Raw genomic sequence first — 20,688 nt, forward strand, 5'->3', positions numbered from 1 at the left:
AAATAAATCAAAACAAGAGTAAAATAGATATATAGAGATACATCTTACTTAATTTTAAAAATTAATAAATATCTTCAATACGTTTTAATAAATATATTCAATACTGTGAATGAATAGACAAAAAAAATATTCAAAGGTAACATTCAAATTTGTCTCCAGTCTTAGTTGAAGCCCGTTCATAATAACAGCGACACATAAATTGAAATATGAAAAATATTTTACCTATTTGTCGAAAAAGGAGACCAAAGGTAAAATAGATAGAAATAAAAATAAAATGCAATTCAATATTACGCTCACATTCTGTTATCATCTTTCTATTTGATCATATTCCCCGGTATTGCATTCATGGATTGTAACGAACATATTCAGTCGATACTGATACGCTGTATTCAATAAATAAAGTTTCATTACAGGACAGCGCAGCTAATATCAATATTCGGTTACAATATTTTTATTAACTTTCGAAAAGCTTCTTAAAATTAAAATACAAATAAATTACAAACATTTTTAATAAAATACTTTTGTTTCAGTTTTTGAGTGAAACTTTTATTACATCGTCTCAAACTTTTTCGTCTGTCTGTTGCATGTCGCATGACGGTCGGGAGGCGCCTATAGTTCGCGGCATATGACCGTGTAGTGTATAGACTATTACTCATTTGTGCCAGTGCTCCACGCTATTTTGTTTGTTTTTACTATTTCCCATTATCATTCCAATTTTCCAAGTATAAAATTAAGATTGATAAAGTGATTTTTATACCCTTAATGGAATATTATTCCACACACACACAATCCTTTTTAAATTATGTTTTGTTGGCTTAGAGCCCATTTATTAAAATCGTTTTAAGGAATGCAGGCGGAAAACAGCTGATTGATATTCAAATTGAAATATTTTTATTCAAAATAGGATGATGTGATATCACTTATTTTAAGTCAAAAACTACTACCCATTCCAAAACTATGCCTCAGACCGACCTGAGAGATATCGACTATACTCAATTGAATAGAGAAAATAAACAGAAGTATTTTTGCACGGAAGAGGAGTCTTTTAAATTCACAACGCAACGTGAAATTTTTGAAATTATACTTCTTTAGGCGCGATATGAAACAACTGTAACACTGTAACACAAAAGTGAAGTGTGAAGTTGATTCCTAACTTTTATGACGTTTGCGACATTCGTTTTTTTTAGGTTTCTTCGTCCATTATTAGGGCAGGCAAAGGGTTCAAGCCGATACAGCCGTATTCGTTATTTAATAATTAATTGTCAAAGCCACCTTTGCAAGATATTAACAATATTGTTCTTTCTACAAACGTAGAATAGCAGGACGAATAAATAATTTTAAGGATTTGTGCTTTGTTACGCCAAAGAAGTTAACTGCTTGAGTGCATACATAAGCACACACACTTTTTTAAATGAAGATAAAGGACGAGACGAGCAGGACGGTCAGCTGATTGGAATTTATACGCCCTGCCCATTACAATTCTGAGCGGCACATCAATTGCGCTTCGCACTTTAAGACATAAGATGTAATGTGAAATATGTATATATAAACAAAATTCTCTTGTTGTTTTTGTGTTCTATTTCGCACGCCTTGTTCGATATTAAACGACAAGGCAATTAAAAATACTTTGAATTTTCAATTAAACTTCCCTGCAATGCCCGCACGTACAGTTTTTAAACGAATTTCAATGTTGCAAATTTAAGCAATTTTACTCCCTAGAGAGTTTCTACGATATTTTTTACGTCGACATTTTGAAAGGTGCTAATTACTAAACTGTAACATTGACTGTTACGACTGTACTATTTACATTTTGTGACAAAGAATTAGACATTGTCGAGCTGGAGGCGATAAAAATTATTTACTTATGTTCACCATAAGTTTTACCAACATCTATTGATACTAATTTATACATATGAATCCAACCCTTTCACGAGGCCGATCCTCGTGAAAGGGTTGGATCCTGCGCTGCCCTCATCCAACGTATTCCAGTAATCTTGATCCAGATCGTCGGTCCATCTTGTGGGGGGCCTACCAACACTGCGTCTTCCGGTACGTGGTCGCCATTCGAGGACTTTACTGCTCCAACGGCCATCTGTCCGTCGAATTATGTGCTCTGCCCACTGCCACTTCAGTTTCACAATCACTTGGACTATGTCGGTAACTTACTTTCTCCTACGGATCTCCTCATTTCTAATTTGATCTCGCTGGGAAACTCCGAACATAGCCCTCTCCATTGCCCTCTGAGCGACCACGAGCTTTCTCATAAGGCCCATAGTTAGCGACCACGTCTGCGTCTGTCATATTTTGGGGAGTTTTTTGCCATAATCACCACGCTTGGCATGCGGGTGGAAATTAAAAGTCGTTGAAATCTTTGGGGGAGGCCTTTGTCCAGCAGTGGACGTCTTCTGGCTGATGATGATGATCCATCCCGACTCTGTTATTCTACTACGTATTGATGCCCTTATAGCCCGATAATGGGTGTCCAATTTTGATTAATACACAAATAAATTTGAAAAGCAAAACTTTATGAACGATGCGGGACACGAACCTACGACATCTGGCGTTCCGTGCCAGTGCTCTAACCAACTGAGCTAACCGTTCGAGTAATTTGTCGTCATAAAATCTTGTATGCTTTGTTCAACTCTCAGGATGTGGTTTCATCTACAGGATCTACTTTACAGTTGATAACCTGCTCAACCCCAATATTTGCATAAAAGGAAATTGACTTGAGATGTCGCTCTTGTAAATCTAAACAATTATTATGTTTTTAAAGTGATAACCATCACTTCTAGGATTAATACACAAATAAAATTTGAAAATCAAAATATTATGAACGATGCTGGACTCGAACCAACGACCTCCGGCGTTCCGTGCCGGTGCTCTAACCAGATTTGATTTGTCAATTTACGCGTTTACTAGTGGTTTAATATTCATAATACTAGCGGTAGCGACCACGTGTGGCTGAGTGTTTACGACTTGTCCATCAAAATTGATTGCATAAGCAACTGATTCCCTTTCCTTTCCTATGATGCTGCGTCCTTAGGACATGTTCTACTCCCTCTAGCACGCTTTATAAAATATTATAAGTTTATGCTGTTTGTAAATATATAAGGCTCGTTCTGTATCTCCTATCTAAGGAACGGCTTGAATGGTTTAGGTGAAATTGGTTTTAAGTAAGCAATAAATGATATGACTGTATTGAAATTTCTTGTGATAAGTAGGGGGCACATCTAGTTTTTGTTATTGAACCAAGGCTAATTGTTATTAGCGTATAAACGATAACAGTGAAAAAAGGAATTCAAATGATTTAAACCTATTTATAATAGTATGAATACGCACGTGAGATTATTAATAATGTTTTAATACATCAACTCAACCAAATATTATGAATATTTGCACACACATCAAGTACATATGGCTATTCTATCATGATTTTTTTAAAGTTACCTAGGGAGCGCTTTACACATTTAATCCGGAAAAAAGTCGCGAGAAGAAGCTAGTCATATTATATAACCTATCATTCTCGTAATCACATGTTCTTGCTCTCATTTCATCATTTTCAACAAGATCGCTCAAGCCGTTCCGGAGGTATAACACTTTCCGAGAAATTTTTAAAGTTCCCGAGGGAACGCGACACGAATTTGAGAAGAACCGAAGTCACGGGTAGAGACTTGACATATTATATAGCTTACTATATACACCACAACTTTATTAAGATTGAATTGTTGTCGGTGAGTCGCAAAAAGGATATCATCACTACATTTTATAAAACAAACTCCTCCGCCGCGTCTGTCTGGCTGTCTGATCGCGATAAAGTCAAAAACTACTGCACCGATTATCATACTGTTTTCACCAATGGATAGCGTGGTTCTCAAGGAATTTTTAGCATATAATTTGTTAAGTTTTTATAAAAATTAACTTAATTAAAAAAATAATAAGTAAAAAATAAACCGTTTAGAAGCAGAACAGCGTCTGTTGGATCAACTAGTTTATTATAAAATTGACAATAAAGTTTTTTACACAAACTAAATAAACCCTGCAGTATTTATAGTAGTATAGATGCAAATACTTTTTTAGGTAAAATTTTCCGTTATAAAGTAGCTGACCTGCCTTGGATGGAATAGATTCAAATTTCACACACACACCCCTTCTGAATTAAATTTTCAGTGACAGGGGCAGTGGACAGGGGTCTCACCATATTATCTCATAGCACGTAAACGCATGCCTGCCATTTTTCACATTGTTCGTAGTTACAAAGTGAAAAGTGTTACACTCTTGGGTTTTGTATATATAGAATCAAACCAGGGGCTCCGTGGTGAGAGTCAACTTAAAGTGCATTCCTATAGAATTAATTTTCATTAAAATAATCATTTTTAAATGCGCATCGTAATATATAAAATAATAAGCTATTTATAAAAGAACAACAGAATTAACAAACGACAAGACGAACAGCAATCAGCCGAACAAGCAGGTTTTAGGCAAGGGTTTTCAACTATTGATGATATCCTTACGATCAAACAGGTATTAGAAAAATACAACGAATACATTAATAACATCTAAGTATGTAGCTTTTATAGATTATGCCAAAGACACCCTGAATCACGAATATATATTATGGCAAAGACTATATCAACAAGGAATACCGAGGGTCAAAATTCTGTTAGAAACATTAGGAAAATAATTCTGCATACAAGGTGTGAGACAGGGTGACTCCTTATTCCCAAAATTGTTTTCAGCATTTCTGGAAAATATCTTCCCCAATTTAAACTGGGACAAATCTGGCAGCAGTATAAATAGATCAAAATTGAACCATCTTAGATTTGCCGATGACCTAGTATTGCTTGCAGAGTGCCCTAAATCGTTGAGCACATGATAAATGATTTGAAAGAAGAGAGCATGAAGGTTGGATTAAAAATGAACACCAGCAAGACTAAAATAATGACTAACTTCGCAAAATTTAATATAAAAATCAATAACGAATTTCTATAAAATGTGGAAGATTACATATACCTAGGCCAAGTCATCCCTATGGAAGCTCAAAAGACGAAAGAAATCAAGCTCAGGATCGCAACGACTTGAAAAAAATACTGGTCTTTAAAATAAATTATGAAGTCATTAAGACATAAGTGTGTATATAAAAACGAGAAGTTTCAATACCTGCATAATACCTTGCCTGACATATTGCGAAACTTGAGTATAGCCGGTTATAAACTACCGGATAAGATTAAAAACATTGACCTAAGGAACAAAAGTGGAGATGGGCGGGGCACATGATGCGAGATAAAGTGGGGAAATGGAGCAAACAGGTTACAGAATGGTACTCAAGAGACGGTTAAAGAAAACGAGGAAGACAGCACACAAGGTGAGAAGATGAAATAAAATTGACAATAGGACCTAATTGAAGAAGAGTTGCCCAAAAATCCCTAGAAAATGAAACATTGCCTACCTATAATCTATATATATATTTATATTTAAAAAGTCATATAAGGCCGGCAATGCTCCTGTGATTCCTCTGGTGTTGCAAGAGATTGTGGGCGGCGGTGATCACTTAACAATAGGTGACCCGTACGCTCGTTTATCCTCCTATTCCATAAAAAAAACCATCTTGTATCCCGAAATAGATGTTAATTGTTCTTAATAATTGACACTTACGAAAACGATAATTAGTCCCCGTCTAGACATGTTCGTGGTAGAAGTGAAACTGCAATGGACAAAGTTTAAAAACACACACAAAGTTTCCCGTCAATATTTCAACGAAAATTAATCAAGATTTTTTTAAGAAAAACATTAAATAAAATGTTTTTTTTTTTAAATATTACATAACAGTCATCATGTAGACTATAATATTGCATAAGACACTGTATAGCCATCATACATACGCTATACATAAAAATCTTACGCTTTTTACTTTTTTACGGTCCGTAACGCCCCATAAGGAACTTCGTTCCAAAAATACAGTAGAATTGAGAACGTCCTCCTTTTTTAAAGTCGGTTAGAAAAATAACCTGACAACCCTATTGCTTCAATGGAGTTTACGCAAGTGTAGGTAAGTATTTTGTCAACAAGGCGTAGTTTCCGTACTGGTACATAATATGTGAACTGTGCCTTAGATTAAGCGCAACTATAATAGTTAAAGGATTAAACCGAAGAGCCGAACATTTGAACATTAACGATGTGTATTTTTGAATACTTCGGAATGGTTAGGGAATAATTTCGCACGAATTGCTTTATTTATCAGTATAAAAGTGCAAGTGCTAGCATTTAAATACAATATTCATTTATTGCGCCATCGTACACAAAAATGAAAATTTATATTACTTTTAAAATTTAACACTTCAGAACTATTACACTCATTTTAGATTAAAAAGTTTATCTCTCATAAAAATCAACTTTCGTCCATATTTTCAACGATTGTATTACGAATTTTCGATAGGCCACGTGTCCTGATGCGAGTTTAACATTTTATACCCATACCAACACAAGTGCTCAACGCCGCTAAAGAAGTTTTCACTTCTAAAATCCTAATAATCTAACTAGAAACATATAGAAGGACAATTGGGGTGCAATGAAATGATAGTCATCTAAAAATCCGTCATGGAACGAGATCAAAAGTTAATCCTAACTCTATTTTTTTTTTTTTGCGAAGAACTTGCCGCTGTTTCATTGTACCATAGGTCTGTACATTAGAACACCTCCTGGGGTCGATAAAACATATCGGGCAGAATAAAACATTCATTTTTATGCATCAAAAAATTTTTTTTTTAAACTTAAAAATCTTTTCTTTAAATAAACGAAATGTGTAAGTATTAGCATGTCGTTTAGTCTTACCGGAGTAGAGACTGGTGAGGGTAAAATTAATTCTATGTTGTCTTTTAAACAGAATTAAAATTAGTTCAGGTTCAACAGGGAAATAAAAACTGTCGTCTTTTCTTCTCTGTGTTCTTTCTCTGTTTTGTCGCAGAAGTCTTATATCGTAGAGATTTTTTTCATCAGCCGTTGATTATTATGGTCCTATGAAAAACTTTATTTGTTCTCCTGAAATAGGAACTAAGTTGAAGTCTTGAACCGTGGGTGTTTTCACAGCGATCTTCTTTAACAAGTTCAATTATTAGATATTTTTTGGTGTTATCGTTATCGCTTGAAAAGAAAATTTATTATGATTCTTCAGCGTATATCGTTCTTGGCTTAAGAAGCCTTAGGACAATTTTTTTGCTTTTCTTTTCTTCTCTTAGACGTGCAAGGTCTTATTTCAGTCTTCACGGGCGTCTCCATCAGCACTGAGCTCTTGCCTTTCTTCCTTTTCTTACCTAACTTATGATATCGTGCTTTTGAAAAATTTCTACATCCAATTGGACTTTGAACGCCAACCGTAGTAGCCTTTAATGTCGGTTTTCGCTTGAGAAATTGAATTTATATTGTCGATAGACGTAGAAAGATCATCGACTTGTTGCGAAATTGGTTAGGGCTTTTCTTGACAATTTGTCACCTCACTTTGGAAGAAACCATATTCCGTAAAAACATCTGAATCAAAATTTAATATTAGAATGTGTCGTTGACTTGACAAATGCCACGCTCATAATTTTTTTGCAACCTCTTAAATAGTCAAGGTTTGTTCTGGGTGGTGATACATCCATGAGTCTGCTGCACAATTATAGTAGGTTTGAAATGGAAAACACGAATATGCCCAGAGCTTGGAGTTTGTGAGTTGTGTGTCTTACCCGGATTGGGATTGTCCTTATGGGGACGGGATAGATTACAATTAAACACTGTTTAAATGTGCCCCGTTTCATAGTGCCCCGAATAGCTAACGCACACGCACGCAATTATATTAATAGAAGCCCGACATATGCAATTTACGGATAAACGAAATATACAAAACCAATAGTTTTTGAGTAAAACTAAATGTTGTTCTAAGCTGCTTTAAACTTTGGAGTCCAAAGTCCAATGCTTGGACTATAAAAAAATCTACCAAAACTCGCACGCTACACTAGTCTTCAATGCAAACTTCATTTTTTTATAAAAGAATAACCCAATTGGTCAAGTAAAACTAGGGCGGAAATTTCAAATCCCCAGAATGTTATTTTGATAGTTTCATCGTGCCCCGTGCTAGATAAATACTCACATGTCCCACACTAGGAAAAAAGATAACATAACTGGAAAATATGAGAAATAATAGAGAATTCAAAAACAGTCAGCAACAATACATAAAAAACACATGTTATTGGACGAGGAATTTCTCGTATTCAATTTTAAAAATACAACTGTATTGCTGATGCATTCCACTATCAGAGCGAGATACGATTTATAAATGACATAGTAATCATATCGTGAACAATACAAAGAGAGCAGGAATAAATAAATGTACACACGTTTTGCTTTCAGTATTACAAAAGATGCGTTCATTCACCCGTTTTTTCCATTATTTCTTAACAATCGTTCGTAAGAAGTAAACTCAAGTTGCGCGACGGAGCTAACAACATATATTCTTATTGTCTGATCAAACAATACAATTTTTATTGTTTATGATATATCTCACAATTTTTTGTGTCAACTTCAATCTCGCGGATGAAGGGCGGGATTAAAGCATTTCTATTGTAAATATTTACAGCGTTACTAATAGAAACGTACACTTTATTCCACTCATCTATACTACTATTATAAAAAGATAAAGTGTGTGAGTTTGTTCGGCGTTCTCTCTGAGTCTACGGCAACGATATTGAAAAGTATATTACCAATGGAAAGTGACCTTGGTAATGAATTTCATTGCTTATTAACCCGAATAATAGAAAGACTTTAAGAAGGACGGATTTTCAAAGTCGAAAAAAAATCATCGAACGTAAACGTTTATTACGAACGCTACCTTAACGTCTCAGTCGCATTCAATGTCCTCAAAATCAAGTGCTCGCCTTCATACATTATTTATTCCACTTATTCTAACTGTTGAATTATATCGTACACAAGAGTGGAATAATCCGTTAATTAGAAGAACATAATATTAACATCTTAGAATATTCACACTATAAAATTCTTAGGTTAATACCTTATTTATTTTGGCTTCAGTTTGTGCTGTTATTGTCTTATGCTTCTATGATTTCTATTGTTTGTCGGATTTCATTTGTATATATATTAATACTTTTCTGTCACGTGAAAATTCAACTTTTTTTAATTTTCTTGACATTTGATATAGTTTATATTGCTTGATTGATATATGCTTTTAACGCTAAAAACATATCTGATACATATAAATGAAGAGATACGTCCAATTAATAGCATAGAATTTATCTGAGTTAGATCAAACGTTTTAATACCTGTAATTGCTTTAGTGGGAATAGCCTAGGGAACGTCATACAGATTGCATTAATTACATCACGTAGTTAGAGAGGCTTGTTATCAGATAAGCTCTTATAACTATTTCACATTGTTTGGCATGTTCTTAATTCGTTAACGTTAATCATGCTAACTTATACATTAATTATCAGCCATCGTTGAGGTGCTAAAAATTATCCCCGCCTATTTCACTAAACAACATTTTTAAATTGAAAACTTCTTTAGATATGTTGGGCAGATATGTACGTAGATAGATACACAGATATTTTGGATTGATTCAGATTATATATATATATCTGCGCAAATACTACAACACACCTATTATAAAAACGAGAATAATTCAGTTTAACTAATTTTAGTTAAAATTAGTTCATAATTACATTGTGAGGTGAAATTATTGTAAAAACAACATGAATTGAAAACACGTGCACGTGCACCGAGCCCGATAAATACGGCCGCATTTCAAAACACGTGGATAACCACGTGCGCCGGGTCCTATAAATACAGCCGCACGGTCGACACTTGAGTGTGCGCCTCTCTCTCCCCAAGAGAAGGTCACCTTCGATGTAGGCTTAGATGGCACCTGCCCGCAGCCAACTGCAGGTGGTGTTTAGTGGGTAGGCACCTAGGTTTGCACGTGAGTCCCACATAACCAACGCAGACTTAGGCTGCATTGGTATGCATTAGCATTCACCACCTCCCTCCCGTCGTTATCCCGGAGGGTAGCCCATTCCCTTGCTTGGGCGCAAAAAAAAAAAAGGCACTTGAGTCAGTCGTGCTCGGGCTGTCGTACGGTACGGACCGCTCTGGGACGTCGTAACGCTGCCCGTTGAATAAACGAAAGTAATAAAATACCTTCTCGTGTAGTTTTCTTTAGAAGAACCAATGAGTGATCTTCAGCAAGATAGCAATTGTGATGTCAACAGTAATGACGTCACACCTTTTAAAAACAATACAGAGGTTCTTTCCTCGTCATATATATATATATATATATATATAGGAAAGATTATATATATATAATCTGAATCGAAAACGGCTACAGCGATTTTCATAAAATTTGGTATACAGGGGATTTCGGGGGCGATAAATCGATCTAGCTAGGTTTCATTTAAAAAAAAATGTAGTTTAGAAACAGCTACAATAACAATAGAATACATAGGTAAATTTCGCCACTATATACAAAACTATAATAGCTCAGATTCGGTGATTTAGACATTAGGTGATCCGGAAAGCAGAAAACCCCGGTTCGAATCCAGATGTCCTATTACTTTTTTTTTGTTCAAGTATTGTACATTCTTAAAAATCCGAGCAAGGCTCTTTCGTTCGGATATTATTATATAAGTATGTACAGATATTGTGAATAGATACATATTCGGATTTCTTGGGAAATGAAAGAACCATTGAACTACCGATACTGCTTCTTCTTCCGTAACTTGTTTTGGTAACGGAAGTTATAACTTCATTTAAAAGTTGTGTTTTGACTTTAAGACTTTTAAGTTACTTAAAATGATTCTATGTGTCAAGAAATAAAATGCCACACGTCTAAGCTACTGAAACTTTACAGCATCAGAATTTTATAAAATAGTAGCTCTGTACAAGGCGAAGCGTTAAGATCGCGAGGAACTTTTGCGTGACGTGTTATGTTTCCTCGCAGTTTAACTTCCATGTACAAAGTTTCCAGGCCAATGAGATTATATGCCTAAAATGCAGGCAACAATTATTCCTCTGGTGTTTCAATGGAAGAGGTTTTGAATGGTGACTATAAATATTTCTTTTACATTACTGAATCCACCATATGTTCGGAATAAGTGGAGCGCGTGAGAAGAAGATACAACAAACTTAAACATTTCAATCAATAGAGTATTTTGCAATGGCTGTAACATACATGACAAATAAGCTCGTAAGGTGCTGCGTCCAACAGATAAATCATGTTCAAAGTTAAAAACAATTGAATATCAAATATTTAAAAAAAAAACTATATAAATATACATTATCCAACATTGGATGCATCAACCTTAAGAGCTTGAATTCATTCATTTAATTCATTCATTCATACGTCAGCTTTATTGTGTTTCGGTCTGAAGGGCGCCGTAGCTAGTGAAATTACTGGGCAAATGAGACTTAACATCCTATGTCTCAAGGTAAAGAGGGCAATAATTGTAGTACCACTCAGAATTTTTGGGTTTCTCAAGAACCCTGAGCGGCACTGCATTGTAATGGTTAGGGCGTATCAATTACCATGAGCTGAACATCCTGCTCGTCTCGTCCCTTATTTTTATAAAAAAAAGTGTCTATCTATATATGACAGATTCGAAAATCTTTTAAAATAATCATACCGTCAGTTGGTGTGGTTTGTTGACTTGAATTAATCCTGGGCCGCTCTTCTCCAGCTGCGATATGCTTGGCAGTTCGACGCGCCAACGGCACTGGTCGGTAATCGCGGTCAGCATCACTGCTCTCTTCGTCTTCATAATAGTACTCTAACTCTGTAACAAGATTAAATAAAATAATAAAATATGCCTTTTGTTGGACTTAAATTTTCCGAACATTTACAATTGTAATTTATATTTTTTTACACCATCAGATAGTAGATATTTCAACGAACAAAAAGCCCTCAAACTTTTTGAAAAATGCTGATATTTTGACGTCAGAAATTTCGATTGAAAATAAGGGTGCTTTTTTTATATTAAGTTAAAATAAGGCGAAAAAATAAATATTTTAAATCAAATAAATTACAGTGTATTTGGGACATAATAAGGTAAGTTTTCACCAGTTTACGTAGAAAAAAAAATTTTTTTGATAAAGATATAAATAAAAAACCAAAAACTTGATTTTTTGAATTTTTCACCTAAATTTTGAGGTTATGTGAAAAAAGTGTAATTACAAAAGTTGTAGATCTCTTTATCACCTACAACTTTGCTAAGTAACTTTTTGCCATAGGACTTGTAGTTTTGCCGGAAATCAAGATAAACCGTTTTTTACCCTAAACACCCCCGCTTTTCCACTTCCCGACCTCAGATCGCCCGTAATTTATTTTTCCCTTAATTTTTGTTATATTCTCGTTCTTTACCAATGGGTTTCATCCTACTGTATTTTTTTTTGGTTTCAATAATTATCGACCCTGGTCTATATAGCCATCGGTCCTCAATAAATCTACGGAGTTTGAACGAAATCTGGCCGTTTAAAGTGGGTCACAATGGCGCCCAAATGAGTCAGTTACAAACATACATACAGGTGAAGCTAATAAAAAGCGTGCAAAATAATTGCATCTTTATTTGAGGCTTGAAATGCTCAAAGTGTAGATAAATCTATTGTTTTGACTTTAAATCACGTATACCTGAGAGTAATTTTAATTTTATTTAATTAAATATATAAACCTGCATTACAGAGATCAATCTTTTTTTTTCAATTCATTTGTGGTTGATATAGTGAAGTGAATAGTGTAACTAACATGTGCTAAGTTTAAAGAACACAAGAACATAGTGTCTTCCCCTATAGTAAGGCATTTATTTTCTCAAAATTGATTCCTTCAGAATTCTTTTTGATGTCATTTCTAATAACTACTAGATACTACTACCGCTTCGGAAACAAATGGCGCTCTGAGAGAGAAGAAGGGGCGCAAGAAACTCTCCCAGCATTCTTTTTTTGCGCTCTTTTCAATAAGAATATACAATATTGTACAATCATTTCTATCGCTATAAAATAATCACAATCTAGTCCCAGGCTGTCCGATCATTTAGATATTCAGCAGTGGAGTAATAGGATTTACGACAGAGCCATATTTTATAAAACATTTAAATTTATTTTTAGATAATGCCTGAACAGTGGCTGGGACCTTAGTAAATTAAGTTAAAATTAAAATGCTTAGTAGCCTAAGGCTATATTGTAATTAAAATGACGAAACATAGGTATTTGTGGTTATTAGACTGTGGAATGCTCAACTTATTTAAATAAGAAAAGCTCAGACGCTCAATTTATTCAAAAACCTAATAATTAACTATTTATTAATACAATTCATCCATTGAAAATGTTTAGTATTACATAAATATATACTTTAACTTATAATTTTGGAAGTTCTTTTATCTTCTTTTTTATTGCTCCTCTTCTGCGCGTATTTCGTACAGTATAAATTAAAGTTGTATGTACGTTTATGTGGGTATATATTATATTATTTATGTTAACTTATTGCGTTATGTGAAGTTATAAACAAATCTCCTATACCTTCATGTTACTTGGAAACGATCAAATAATAGCGATAAATGTGTTTAATTAATTGTAATTAATGAATAACCATAATTAATTGTGCTTCCATAACTATTATGTACTAATTGTAACGTGCAATGAAGAATTTTCTTTCATTCATTCATTCATATCCTCAACCTACATTGGGAGTCATCAATTGACATCATAAGATCAACCGATTTCAAATAAATTAGCAATCCATTTGCGTGTGCATATGTACTCATCGTATATAAATATTTTGTAAAACAGTTGAATTTGTGTCAGTTACACATACTTAAAATTTATACAGCTCAATACAGTATTAGATAGTTTTATTCATACAAATAGAGATAAAAACAAAACAGAAAGAACAAACAATACAAACGTACAAATTTGGTACTAGCCAAAGTTAAAAATTCAACAATAATCTATAGTAAGATATGGGTCTTTCTGGCCAAGGTTCGTATACTACGTACGACGTATCGAATAAATATATTGACACACTTTAACACAATTTATCTTACTCAAACTAGGCAAAGCCGAACTAGGCATATAAACAAATGGCGCTCTGAGGGATCAGAAACGGAGCAAGAAACTATCCCATCCTCTAAGATGGATGGATTATCTATGCTCGCGGAGTCGCATATAGAGAAACCAATATGAGTAGGCAATATAATAATTATGGTTGAAACATTAAAATTAATAATGCCTTATGAATAATGTAGTCAATAAACCGTGTTACGGGACTCGTTATTAATATTCATTAAAATGTAAATAGCCGATAACTAGATATATAATTTTTGCAGTGCAAACTTGGGCACTTTTTGGTAGGGGAAAATCTAATGGGTTCGAGTTATCAACATGCCCACGACAAAAAAAAATAAATATAGATACATAGTTAGACAATTTTCAGATAGTTAAAATCTCGAGAGTTCGCGTCACTGAAGTGCTTATAGCAGTATATCTGTAGCCTATACAGCTGACGTATTCTGCAACATTAGTGCTGTGTATATCTTATAGGTGAAATGAAATTTGTATTTTAATTCTAATTTTAATTGAATGGTATTTATATATGTCATGATCTTATACAGCCCGTAACATATTTGAAAAATAAAAAAAAACGTATATACATGTATATAATTGTTGGTCGGAGTGTCAATAGATGTGAAAACAGATTAATGTTAATTCAAAAATTTGCTATCAGCAGTCTCTACAACTGCCAAGTTTTTTATATTTTTATTTAGCCCATGATACTAAAAACCTTAATTAAAATTAAGGAAAAAAATTTATTTGATGACCCGTTAAGCCTTATATTAAATTTCAACTTTTCGCTACTTCATTCATAATGAAAAATGAAGCATTAATTTTATAAGCATTTTAATTTGGTCGAGAATTAAAAATACTTTCCATTTTAGAATTTCAAGACAATTTTATAGGGTAGTGCTGTTTCTGTAAATGCAGTGGTTGCAGTCTTCATTAGTGATATATATATATATATGTGTGTGTATATATATGTATATAGCTTAACTTTTACGAAAAAAATCACAAAGTGCAATCAGAGCCATAGTTGTGGCCTTCAAAAACACCTTTCAAGGTCAAAGTCAAATCAACTTTATTCAATAAGGCCGAAAATAAGCGCTTTTGAATCTTTTCTATAAATATTTATTATAAATTACTGAATCTACCATATGTTGGGCAAAAGTAGAGCTCGTGAGAAGAACATACAAGAAACGGAACGGCCATTATTTTCAATTAATAAAGTTTACAATTGCCGAGAATATTATATACAGCCAATTATTGTCCTCCGTTTTATTTTTAACCGACTTCAAAAAGGAGAAGATACTCAATTCAGAACTGATTTTGATGAATCTTTTCTTATTTGAACGTTGGTGCTCTCCGTGAGGTCCCATGTCAAGATCCTGTTTTTACAATGGCATCCATCAGAAATTATTGTTTTTACTTTTAGTGAATTATATATTGTTTTGAAATAATTTTTTGGTTGCTGCTGTTTTTTGTACATTTTTTTACGATATTTATGGCAACACTCTACAAGCAGTCGTTTCTGGTTATCCTTGTAATTAACGCAGGTTTATTAAAACCTAAGATATATAGAATGCACTATTTATTTAGTTTTGTATATGTATAATGTTTACATTGTTAGGTTATTTGTAATACTCGCACGGGCGTTCAACAACAGCAATTCACCGCGATTCATATAAAGGTGTTGTGAGGGCAGGTAAACTTTACATATTACCGCTCACTTCTAAAGGCTACAAAATATTCCTTAGTTGTAGAATTTTCCATTAAACTAATCTGTCAGACGCAGACACCGCAAGTAAATCGTGAAACTGTGAATAGAAAAGGTTTGCAGCTCTACAAACTAATAAATTAATGTTATTTTAATAAGTGTTATACAATGACGAACAGTTATATAAATTTATACTACATATAATGTATAAATATCTTCATAAATTGGCAGTTGTATATATATATATATATATATATATATATATATATATTCTCTTATATATATATATATATATATATATAAAGAGGCTGCCGATAGTGAGCCTGCAGTGAAATATTTTTTTTTATATTTCATAATATTTAAAAACAATTAAATTATGTATTTTTATATTAATTAATTAATTATTATTCTGTGCTTTGTCAATATTTTGTTTAATACTAATTCGGTTTCGTTAATATAATTCAAAATAACATTATTTAAATAACCCGGTTCACCCTCGCTTTATGACCAAGTTCAATGGCATGTATTAGCGCCTTAAGGGGAAGACCAGTGGAAGGCTCCTTTGCACAGGATGCCGGCTAGATTATGAGTACCACAACAGCGCCTGTTTCTACCGTGAAGCAGTGATGTGTAAATATTACTGTATTTCGGTCTGAAGGGCGCCGTAGCTAGTGAAATTACTGGGAAAATGAGACAACATCTTAAGTCTCAAGGTGACGAGCGCAATTGTAGTGCCGCTCAGAATTTCTGGGTTTTTCGAGAATCCTGAGCCGCACTGCATTGTAATTGGCAGGGCGTATCAATCACGAGCACCTGAACGTCCTGCTCACTCGTCCCGTATTTTCATAAAAAAAAATAAAAAATAGTCAATAACTTAAAAATGTTGTGGAAAATATTTTTATTTTTCTATTTAGTCCTTTTTTCAAATATTTTCGAATTGGATATTAAATTTTTATTACGTTTTATGAACGCTACTTAATCTGTACTGTAAATTAAACATAATGTTCTGTTTACCTCAACCTGTAAAAGGTTTGTTCGTGGAAAAAAATATCTAACAATCTTAGGTTTCAATTCTTGAAATTTCTCGGAGATAAAATTAAAAGAATACTTTCTACTTTAACAGCATTTATTACTGAAGTCTAGACATTTAACAAAGGTCTTAAGAAATATACTTATACTCTTTATATTACTTAATATCTATTGTGTTGCATTTACAAAGAAAAGGTACTGAATAAAAAATTATTTAAACTTTATACGTTTTGTGAGATAAGTTAAAATAAGTTTGCGTGGTTTTTATTCAATATCTATAATATACTAGAAACAGCCAAATGCAGTCGGTAAACGAATAAAGTTCAACTGAATTCAGTGAAAAAATCGAAAATACGCAAATTAATTTCATCTTGCTCAAAAAGCCTCAAATAACAAAAAAAAACACAAAAATTGTTTTATAAGTTTAGACACGCTTTTAATGAAAACAAATTAAAACAAAAATAGGCTGGGTCGAAGCCTTGTCGAGATATAAAATGCACAAAACTCAGTTGAGTTAAAACAAATGCTCGTTAATGTACACTGAATTGGGGCAAATGTGATGATTTAAATCGATTCAGTCTGAGAGACGAGACGTAAATAACATAGTTTAGCCACGATAGTCTCCGAAAGCTTTTAATGAATATTAAATGTAATTTTGCAATTGAGTAAGTAGTAATCCCGTCCATTTATCTGTTTGTTTGTTTACTCGAAAATAGTTAATCGATTTTCATATTGCATACACAAACGCTTTATAATTTAAAATAAGAAATAAAAAGTTCATTCAACCAATTCACCAGTGCGAGGCTCCTTTGCACAGGATGACGACTAGATTATGGGTACCACAATGGAGCCTATGTCTGCCGTGAAGCAGTAATGTGTAAGCATTACTGTGTTTCGCTCTGAAGGGCGCCGTAGCTTGTGATTTTACTGGGCAAATGAGACTTAACATATTATGTCTCAAGGTGACGAGGGCAGTTGTAGTGCCGCTCAGAACTTTTGGGGTTTTTCAAGAATCCTGAGCGGCACTGCATTGTAATGGGCAGGGCTTAACGTTACACTATCACGTTCTCACACGATGTCAGGGTTACAAAAAAAAATGAATATTTAAATTTATCTCGATATTCCGAATACTCGAGAGTAAACTGTACCATTTTAAAGTGGACGGATAGAAGCATATATTATTACAAAAGTTTTATCGTCCTGTAAAGTACGTGGTTAAAACTTATTTCTATGCAAGTCATATTAATGTGGAAACTCCGACGTGACTGCATTTTAATAAGAAGTGATGATAATCCTTGCGCACAATGTAACACTGCCGTTCAGAATTCTTGAAATCCCTAAATATGTAACGATTTTTTTTATAAGTATTAAAGATTGATGTTAAGGTGTTGTGTTAAGATGCTGACTATTATTATTATAATGATGAATAATCTATGAATGAACCTGAGTAGTGTAAAAAAATATTTATTTTTATGGCAGTACAATTAAAGCGACACAGAACAACAGAAGCTACAGAACTGTTAATAACAACAGTCAAAACCTAACAATAAAAACTTCAAAAAAAAGCAGTAACAGCACGAAAATATCACGACATGTACCTGACGGTAGTAAAATTGCAAACCGTACTGGTACAATAGGACATACGCGATGGGGTGAAAGGGGAACGGGAGGGGGCTTGACGTTCTAGCGAGATAATATATAATTTCTTGCGGGACGACTGTAATTATGTTCTTACATTACATTACTGCGTACGCTTGGAACTCTCTGCCTATTTAACAACTTGTGCAGTAATGGTGTGAATAATTACGGCAACACGAATAAATCGCTTAAAGTTCATATTACTGCTTTTTATATTATATTATTTATGTTTCATATTATTTGCTTAATATTCATATGGTGAGCACATTGCTCACCATATGAATGTATAAATTATTAAAAAATATAGCAGTTTAGTTAAAAAAATTCACCAAGTATGTGTAATATTTTTATTTGTATAGTTGCTTGCCGTGGAATCGTTCCCGCAGCCATAGCCTGTCCTTATATATTTTAAGTAAACTAAAACCTCTCTACTAATATTTTGGATACTTCTCGTTTGATTTGAATCAAGAATCATTCAGAGACAAATTTAAAGAAATAAACATTTTGACTGTTGCTACTCAATACATTCTTGATAATATTCTATATGTTCATAAGCAATTTGAGGAATTTGGTAGAAACTATGACAATCATAATGATCCCAGAAAATGTACAAAACAAATGTGTTACGAATAAGAATTGGTAAAAAACGTTTGTGTGGGAAAGGTAACAGGTAACATAAACGATTTTCTTAATGACACCAGAGACTGGGAATGAAGCGAACACCCTCAAGCTCTTTAATTATAGATATTTATTATACAATATTACATTGTCATCCATATTTTTATAAAAAAAAGCCCGCTGAGTTTCTTGCGCCCGTTCTTCTAAGGTCTGAGGCAGTCTATTTAAAATTTGTAGGAGTTTTTGACGTTCAACAAGTAATTGTGAATAAAAAATTGTGATTATAATTATTATTAGTTAATTTTTTAGTCATTTTACTGATTAGGTTTTAATCTTTATAAGTTAATATTAATTTAAAGTTTTAATCTTTATAAGTTAATATAATAAGCTAATAGTTCTTTGATATCTATAACAGTTACGGAATAAATGCCAATAATTGGTCACACTTAACAATTACAACCTGTATACTGAAAATTACACCCTGTATACTGATGTACCACATGTTTACGCATTAGTTGACGTCTGCCTTTCCGATTAATACTAAATCACAATGTACTCGCCGTTGGTGAATAGATGACCTTTAAGGGGACATCTTTAGTCTTCATATAGATTTCTATGGGGATACCAAAGAAATGTGTGCCATAAACTTGATATGTGAGAGTAAGTCTACAATGTGCTACATATGGATCATAGTTTCTCAACCTTATTTTGCTCACCACCCACTTTGAGAATATGTTTTTTTCTAGAGTATTTTCGTGTATTATTTTGCCTTTTTATACTATATTTTTTAATCTACCCACGCCCCATCTGCGCCATCTCAAAGCCCCCTAATTTTCTCTGGGTCTTCTACAGCCCCCCCGAAAGTCTCAAACGCCCACAAGGGGGCATTATCGCCCATGTTGAGAACCTATGATATAGATAATGAAGATACAAACATAAATAAAATAAATAATAAAATAAAATAAAAATAAAAAAGCCTTTATTACTGTACAAATTTTACATACTAGGTACTAAAATAGTAAAAAAGTGCCTCTAAATGCTATCGGCAAACGGTTTTTACTGTGGTACAGCTTGTCTTCCGACATAGGCCTCCTCCAAAGATTTCCATTCTGTCCTATCTTTTGCTATACGAGTCCATAGTTGCCCCGCTATTTTCTTGATGTCGTCTTCCCATCTCATAGGCTGTCTACCTCTATTTCTTTTGCTATCTAGTGGTTGCCATTCAGTTATTAGTCTTGCCCATTTCTCTGTCTTTTCTCTTATCATATGACCTGTCCATTTCCATTTTAATTGTTTGAATGTTTTGTATGCATTCTTAAAATTTGTCTTCTTTTTAATTGCTTTTAATTTCACACGATCCTTTCTTTTTACTCCTAATGTGCTTCTTTCTAATCCATTCTGACAAATTTTAATTTTGTTGGCTAGTTGCTCTGTCAATGCCCATGTCTGACAAAGAACATACATACATAATATGATGCTAATATAGATATCGTTCGCGCGCCGTTCTAATTCAATTTATTTTCCAAGCAGACTTTATGCAAAATATCTGCATTGCAGTAAGTTAACCACGTAGGTGTCGTTAGTAACTGATTTAAGTTGACAACAAT

The 20,688-nt window shown here is 33.5% G+C and overlaps 2 protein-coding genes across 2 annotated transcripts in view; one reads left to right on the forward strand and one right to left on the reverse strand.

The window, feature by feature from the left end:
* Positions 1–20,688, forward strand: part of LOC126978370 (uncharacterized) — a 275,304-nt gene that overhangs the window by 126,225 nt on the left and 128,391 nt on the right. The gene's annotated exons all lie outside the window — the stretch shown is intronic.
* The window catches only part of LOC126978335 (myb-like protein Q), a 149,161-nt gene that overhangs the window by 104,156 nt on the left and 24,317 nt on the right, over positions 1–20,688 (reverse strand). Inside the window, exon 2 of the mRNA XM_050827075.1 lies at positions 11,664–11,813. Coding sequence (XP_050683032.1) covers positions 11,664–11,813 — 150 coding nt within the window. The remainder of the gene's footprint in view (positions 1–11,663; positions 11,814–20,688) is intronic.

This window comes from Leptidea sinapis, chromosome Z, assembly GCF_905404315.1.
Source record: "Leptidea sinapis chromosome Z, ilLepSina1.1, whole genome shotgun sequence".
NCBI lineage: Eukaryota > Metazoa > Arthropoda > Insecta > Lepidoptera > Pieridae > Leptidea > Leptidea sinapis.